This window comes from Myxocyprinus asiaticus, chromosome 16 (assembly GCF_019703515.2).
Source record: "Myxocyprinus asiaticus isolate MX2 ecotype Aquarium Trade chromosome 16, UBuf_Myxa_2, whole genome shotgun sequence".
Classification (NCBI taxonomy): domain Eukaryota; kingdom Metazoa; phylum Chordata; class Actinopteri; order Cypriniformes; family Catostomidae; genus Myxocyprinus; species Myxocyprinus asiaticus.
In genome coordinates, this window is record NC_059359.1 from 19,314,466 (window position 1) to 19,322,820 (window position 8,355).

At 36.1% G+C, this 8,355-nt stretch overlaps 1 protein-coding gene across 3 annotated transcripts in view; it reads left to right on the plus strand.

Moving 5' to 3' along the window:
* Positions 1-5,474, plus strand: part of LOC127454506 (maestro heat-like repeat-containing protein family member 1) — a 55,085-nt gene extending 49,611 nt beyond the window's left edge. For all 3 annotated transcript variants that reach the window (XM_051721771.1, XM_051721770.1, XM_051721772.1), the window contains 5 exons: positions 378-527; positions 825-959; positions 1,654-1,756; positions 2,472-2,537; positions 2,881-5,474. In XM_051721771.1, the coding sequence (XP_051577731.1) occupies positions 378-527; positions 825-959; positions 1,654-1,756; positions 2,472-2,537; positions 2,881-2,957 (531 nt within the window). In that variant the 3' untranslated portion in view covers positions 2,958-5,474. The remainder of the gene's footprint in view (positions 1-377; positions 528-824; positions 960-1,653; positions 1,757-2,471; positions 2,538-2,880) is intronic.
* Positions 5,475-8,355: the final 2,881 nt, after the last annotated feature.

The following is an 8,355-nucleotide window of genomic DNA, read 5'->3' on the forward strand; positions in this document are numbered from 1 at the left end:
GTTTGTAGAATTTTGAGGAAAATAATGAATTTAATAAATTTTGGAATAAGGCTGTAACATAACAAAATGTGGAAAAAGTGAAGTGTTGTGAATACTTTCCGGATGCACTGTATCATCTTTTGTTGAGTTTCCAGTAAAAATAACTTTTTTGTGATGTATACCATTACAGTGATATAAAATTACTCATACCGTGCTACTATGTTTTGGTCACAGCGGCCACCCCTACTACCATCTTAAAATGATCTCACATTTCACAGTTCTTTTGTATACTATTCTCGGTATAAATTGACAAAGTAAGTACAGGCATCTTAGTTTGGGTAGGTTTTGGAGTTTTGTTGTAAGCATTTACTCATAGATAATTTGTCATATTCAAACAGGAGAATGATGACATCCGATGTGCTTCCATCATGCTCATGGGAAACCTGTCAAAGTTTGGCTTGGGTGAGCCCGTCTTTAAGGACCAGATCCATAATGTTCTAGTCAGTTTGCTGTTGCACCTCAGCGATCCCAACCCTCAAGTGGTCAAGGTCAGTGTTTAGTCTGTGCACACTTCTACGCAGATTGCTTTTGTTGTAATGGCTGTAAATATTGAAAGCAGTGTACCAGAATTGTATTGCAATTTAAAAAAATGTTTTAAGCTAGTTACTATAATGCAAAAGCAGAACAGTCTTTTAATGATCCTCTCATCTTGTTGTAGTTTTACATGTTCCTGTCAAATTATGTGCAGTATGAGATATATACTGTTGAAGTCCAAAAGCAAGATGTCTTTTTGTGATTGCATGCTTGCATGGGTTTTGATTGTGTGTGCCTCTTTGTTCCCCTAGGCATGCAAGTATGCCATGCGGGTGTGTGCTCCAGTTGTAGGTTCGGTACAGATCTCTGCCATGTTCCAGAACCATCTTCATGAGGAGAAGGGTCTGCATTATGGAGAGTTCATTAATGACCTCACCAAATACATAGTACGGCAAGAGTCAAATCTTTATTATAAGAACAGGGATAGAGTAACTACATAGGACATTCTGTTCATCTGATACAACTCTGCATGTTTATGAGTAGATATATTGGCTTTTACAAAGATTATTAAAATAAAAACAACTATTCTAAGCCAGATTTGAATATGTCATTGTTTTCTTCTGTTATATACTAATCAATGTCTTTAGCAATTATAGTTATGTTTGCTTGAAATCATACTGTTATTCTACAAAGTTGGTTTAGGTGTTTTCAAAATCCCTAAACCGAGACCAAAATATCTAACATTAACTCCTACCTAGAGCTTTCAAGCTACATCCACCAAACTTGGTACAGACCTTAAGACTGTTCCTGAATAGTGTGCTATGTCTTTTCTGATCAGACTTAAGGTTTTTGCACAGTGAAGGATCAATAATCTTACCCATAGACTTACATTGATGGAATGTTCAAATGGGTCAACGGAATGCTCATAACTCTAACTGTCAAAAGTTCAAATGTAAACAAACCCACAAAAGGCCTTTAATCTTCTTTGTTGTCTGTCTGTCTGTCTATCTATCAATCTAGACAGACAAGCAGGCAGACATGATATCAGTAAAATGCTGTAATGCCATGACTCAGTTGTTAATGAAAGCATATCTAGTTAAAATAGACATTACACTTTTATTTCCTTTAATTTAACTAAAGATCCAGGATTTCCCAGGCATGCTAAACTTCTACCACATCACAGTCATTCAGTTCTTCAAGAGTAACTGGGCAGAGATTAGAGCCAGTGCTGCCATGTTCATCGGTAACATTTTTTATTTCATTATGTTAAAAATTGCATTTTATACTTGTTTGGAAAAACTGATTTTTCAAGTCACTAAGGCTGTTTTCTCACTTAGATCTATTGCTTGGTCCAAACCCGAGTTCTATTTTCCCCCCTCCCCCTGCACCAGCTGATCTCTTCTCACATTGTACTTTTGGATGCTTGCATCATTAACATGAGTTCTATTGTTAGTACTAGTGACAACCGTTTACCATTGTAACTGACCCAAAAATGTCAGGATGCCAGTTTTATTCATCTTTTTGTCCCTTTGGTTTATCACCAAACTTAACACAGACAGAACGGAACTTCAGTTTGTCTGCTGTGGATACATTGCATGAGATATGAAGAATGTGAGCTGCTCTCCAAAGGCAATTTATTCAGAAACAAGCAGCTATGAAAAATGCATTATACCATAGTATGTGTGGAGCATGCAATGATGCAAATTATCTGTCATCAATAGCGGTTCACTTTGCAATTGTACCATAAAACCCCTTTCATACCAACCAAACAAATCAAATATTGTGTTGTCAAATATACTCTGGTTCGCATCAAAACTCTAGTGTGAAAACAGCCTAAATGTGCCACAGAATAGTTACTGTTGCTTGCTCACACTCTTTTGAAACATAAACACATATTTTAGTATTAAATTCAATTGGCACAATGCTCCTAACAGGCATTTGTATGTGTGTATTTGTAGGGTTTCTGCTTGGGAACCTTCCTGATGAGCATTTTTCCCATATGAATATGGGGTCTGTGACCAAGGGTGGGTACTGAAGTCCTTTAGTAATATCTCTAGTGTGATATCTCCAGAAGGACAGCACATTCTTGTTTTTGTGATACATTTGTTGTTTTGTGGCATATATGATATTGCACTCTCAAACTCCATTGTATGTCTATTTTTAATGGAGATTTTGTGTTGAAAAATATATTGGAAAATGTTCTGCTGATGAAGTAGTCTTTTTATTTTCTATTTTATCTCAAAATGCACCCTGCTATTTTTTGGTTGCCAGTTGACTTGCATGTTCAGCAATTGTCTGACTTGTAATGATGTTTCCATAATATTTCTTTCGCTCTTTGTCTCTATCTCTCTTTTTCCACTCCTTCAGGCCTGGTGATTTTGCTACAGGATCCAGATCCTCTTGTGCGAGTGAAAGCTGCTGAAGCTATGGGTAATTTTCACTGACGTTATCTCTACTCTACAGCCATCAATCTAGTATTTTAAATATGTTGCTTTAAATAAGTAGAAAGCCTTGAATTGTTGCTCTTTAATAAGCCATTAAATGTTTTTATTATTGACCAAAGACTGTACACTAGTTCTGTAAGAAAAGATAAAAAATAAAAGGTGAAGACATGTGTCATGTTACAGCACTTTTACTGTAAGCACTCTCAGATATGTGGAGTGTGATTCCATCTGTGGCTCTTGTCACTATCGACGGGTTTGTAATGTGTTGTAGAGGTACAGTAGGTACCTGGCCACCCTTTAAATATTATACTTACAAAAGAAATACACAAGTTTCCTTGGCCATTCCTGAAGCGTGATAAATGAATATCAACACATGAAAGCATTAAAAATGTATTTAGTATGAATTAGTATACTTTAAACCAAAATCAACACTGCAAGGCTTTCCTGAAAATATAATTACATGTACAGCTCATGTACTGCTCAGTTTGTTCACACTGCAGGAAAAATCTGATTTTTCCTCAAATCCATTTTTTTTGAGTGACTGTTGAAACTACAAGTTATATGTGGCCAGATCAGATTTTTTCTGTTCAGACTACAGTCACTTTTGCCATCACGTCCACATTAGTTGTCATGGTAATGCAGCAAACTTGCGTATTCACCATTAGCGATGGATATTTTACCATTTATTATGCTTTTCCAGAGGGCAGGATCCAAATATGAACATTCTTCACAGACAACGGCTTAAAAATGGGAGAAGTGGCATTTGCAATGTTTGTTGCTGCCTGTTTTAGCAGGGACATCCTGTATTTTGGCCAAAATTACGACGTCTCATTTTAGCAGAGAGCGAAACATCCCGTATTGAAGGCTTTGTGTCCCATATAAAATCATAAAAAGGTGAGACGAGGACCCGCATCCTGTGATGAAACGCTCAAAATTCTCAAGCGTCCCGTATTCGCTTGACATTCAATACTTTGTGTTGTGGTTTCTCACAACCGGTATGGTTTACTGAATCTTAGCTCATCTCTTTGGGTAAGTTAAGCCAGTGTCTGTATTATTATAAGATATTTGCAGTGCTTTGCGTGCCCTGTAACCCTGTTTAATGTGTTTTTGTCCTGTTGAGACTACAAAAACCTAAACGGATTTTAGTGACAGCGTCCAAAAAATCTGATTTTTTCTGCCTGTGTGAACATAGAGTTGATTTTGAGGCTTTAGATTTTAATCCTATCAAAATGTTTTGAGCAGATGATTGAGTCACACTGACCACCATAATCCTATAGAAATAAATCACCATAATAGGGGCGTGCATTAACGTAAGATGTTGAGCCACTAACTACGATTGAAATCTTGTATTGTCCCATGGGTGTATTTTTTTTTTTTTTTGCTTGGGTGACTTTTGATTATATCTCATTCACTACAGTGCCAAAAACATGCATTTGTATCAGATAAATCATTGTAGATTAGTTATTAAAAGATTTATGACTATGTTTCATACTCCTTTTGTGATCCATATGTGTAGCTGAATCACCAGTCTAGTTCCGTTTTGTAAATTAGTTTGTTAGTAAGTTAATTAGTAAAGTTCAAAGTTTTTCAGGATAAGTGCAATGTTTTAGAGTTTTAGCATGAAGAAGACTAAATATATAACATTTCTCAGAATATATATATATATATATATATATATATATATATATATATATATATATATATATATTATTTTTTATGTTTTTGTTTTAATGAATTGGACAAAGATGTTTGAGAATTTAGGTATGCTAAGAAGTTTGGTACATGGAACACCTGACCTGTCCTGTAAGATGATACCACATATTCATATTCATCACAGTAGCTATAGTGGATTGTCTGGGTCAGCTTTACAATGTAAGTGGGCTAATAATGTCTTTATTCTTTAGCTAATTAATATTTTAGTGAACTTGGCATAAAGTAATTGGGTAACAAACTCTTTGTAAGCTGCACTGGTGTGATTCTCAACCTCACAAGAACAACACATGCTTTATTCCAGTCTGTATAGGATACGATTTTGGAGAATGAAAAATAGCATACAAATTTAAATATATGTAATTATATGGTCTTAGTATATATGTATAAATGATCTGTTATGTGCATACGGTTTCAGTTTGAGAACTTTGAGGAAGATTCTAGCCACTAAAGCTCTAGATTTAAAGATTTAGACAAATTCAGACTCCTTTATGATCAGGGTGTTGAAAAGATATTAGCACAAGTCAATCAAATTAAAGCGCTTACTGTGTACACATACTATTAATCTAAATGCTTTATCCAGAGATTAGCAATTAAAGTTAGGAACCCTATGCTGTAATAACATTGGCATTAATTCCTGGGTAGGAGTCTGAGTGACTGAGAGGTGTTTGAGCAAGCAAAACTGTCATTGGAAGTTTCACAGGTCTGCAGGATGATCATTTTGTCATTTGTTTAATATGCATTTTGTTTTCTATTTAGACAAAATTGTTTTGTATCATGTAATAAAGCTAATCTCTGGATGATGGAGATGAGAATATGTACGATATGAATCATTAAAGTTATTATACATGAAAAACTGGAACTGCCATGTTGATTGTTGAGGGTGAAGCACAGAAGCCTCTAAACAAAATTAAGCCTCGAGACACACTATTAATATATATATAAAATGGGTATCATAAAATAAAAATCATACCCTTTGTGCTTCAGTGCAGTCTCACACCCTGCTGGACCTCTTACCACAATATTACAACATCCTTTTTGAAGAACGTTTGGAAAGAAAATGAACTTTAATTTGCGATGAATGTTATTTTCAGAAACATTGCTCTGTGCTTTCTGCCCCTTTTCTCATTGCCCCAATGCTATCTGCATGAAATTAGTCTGTGCACTTTAATACTCAAAGTTGCTGTTAAAAATACACAGAATTGCATTTTCCCTGCCGCCCTTACCCTGTCAAAACAGACCTGCAAACCCATTGTTGGTTTGCGACCCATCAGGAGACAACAACTGGCCCAAACTGGCCTAGTGTTGCATATTTCAGAAAGCCTTTAAATGTATAAAAAATGACCCTTGTATTGTATCAGTAATTCTGATTTTTTCTTCAGACTAGTTCTATAATTCAAGTTGGACAATTAAAGTGATAGTTCACCCAAAAATGAAAATTCTTCAGGATTTACTCACCCTTATACCATCCCAAATGTGTATGACTTTCTTCTGCTGAACACAAAGATTTTTAGAAGAATATTTCAGCTCTGTAGGTCCATACAATGCAAGGGAATTGGTACCAAAATTTTTACACTTCGAAATGCACATAAATGTAGTATAAAATTAATCCATACGACTCGGTGGTTAAATCCATATCTTCAGAAGTGATATAAGTGTAGGTGAGAAACAGATCAATATGTAAGTCCTTTTAACTATAAATCTTCACTTTCACACTCTTGTTTTTGGCAATTCACAATCTTCTACATATCGCCACCTACTGGGCAGAGAGGAGAATCTTTTGGGAAAAACAGGCTTAAATATTGATCTGTTTCTCATCCACACTTATTATATTGCTTCTGAAGATATAGATTTAACCACTGGAGTCTAATGGATTACTTTTATGCTGCCTTTTTGTGCATTTTGGAGCTTCAGAATTTTGGTACCCAGTCACTTACATTGTGAGGACCTTCAGAGCTGAAAATGATTTGAAAAATCTTTGTGTTCTGCAGAAGAAAGTCATACACATCTGGTATGCGATGAAGGTGAGTAAATGATGAGAGAATTTTCATTTTTGGGTGAACTATCCTTTTAAGGCAACAAGTTTCATCTTTAAGCATCTAATGCAACATTCCAATCAGATTCAATTCAAGCACAGCTGACCCTAAATATTCATTTGAAAGTCACCTTTAATCCTATGTACCTCTCAGTGCTGCTGTAGGTGTCAGGACTCTAGGCAGTAGTCACTCCTTAAGTGTCCTCCTTTGCATGTCAGTTGCCCATTCTGCTGTCGCTTCTCTTCTCCGGCATGTCTTTTTGAGACCTAAGGTCCTGTTGGTGATTTGAGTCATTTTCAGTCTCAGTTGACCCTCTTTACATGATGATATTGAGGATAATGGAATCACTGAAAATATGCTGCTGGGAGATTTGATGTGAAGTTTGTGTGTCTTAAAGGTGCAGCATGTAAGATTCAGAAACCCTTGTTATTAATGATACCCTCCATAGGGACGCGAGCAAGCATTGACCAAAACAACAACGTAACATACAAAGCGGCTGAATGTGATTCACTGGCATCATGCTGACAGATGAGGTGGCATAATTAAAATTACACAGTTTTGTGTGTCATATGTAGTACTACAAATTAGAAACCAGTGCATTTGCTTAAATTGATCCTGTATACCTGACTTTTAGGATAAAGAGAAGATTGTTGAAATTATTTGAAAGTTACGAAGCAAGGTAGCTTGCAATTCATCAGCGTTAGCAGGCAAGATCAAGTTATCTAAAATTACACAGATCAATCCTTATGGCACTATATTTGACCCCCACATGTTTCGGAGCCTATATGTTGACGAACTATGCATATGCTATAGGGGGAAAAATATGAATATAATTGTACGACAGCTACAACTATGCATAAATAAAATAAACAAAGTCAGTATGTATGCATTTTTGCCTTCTCTGATCCTTACACCCTGACCCAGAGTTGAGTATGGAGGGAGAACCCATCAAAGTAGTGAATGACTTCAAAATTCTTAGGCCTTGTCTGTGATAATAAATTCACCTTTATCCCACATATGAAGATGTTGAGGAAAAATGTTTTAAAACAATGAATATTTTAAAAGTCCTGGCCAATACAAAATGAGGTGCTGATGCTACCGTTCTTTTACGTCTCTACAGAACATTAAATACATCCCGACTGGATTATTGGAGTACTGTGTATGGTCAGGCAAGGAAGTCATACATTCGAACACTTGACACAATACACCACCAGGGAATACATCTAGATCTTGGAGCCTTCAGAACAAGTCCCATTCAAAGCCTTTATACAGTGCATCCAGAAAGTATTCACAGCACTTCACTTTTTCCACATTTTATGTTACAGCCTTATTCCAAAATGGATTAAATTCATTATTTTCCTCAATTCTACAAACAATACCCCATAATGACAATGTGAAAAATTTGTTTGAAATCTTTGGAAATTTAAAAAAATAAATCACATGTACATAAGTATTCACAGCCTTTGCTCAGTACTTTGTTGAAGCACCTTTGGCACCAATTACGGCCTCAAGTCTTTTTGAGTATGATGCTACAAGCTTGGCACACCTATTTTTGGGCAGTTTCTCCCATTCTTCTTTGCAGGACCTCTCAAGCTTCATCTTCTCCCCCGATCGCTCAGTTTGCCCGGGCGGCCAGCTCTAGGAAGAGTCCT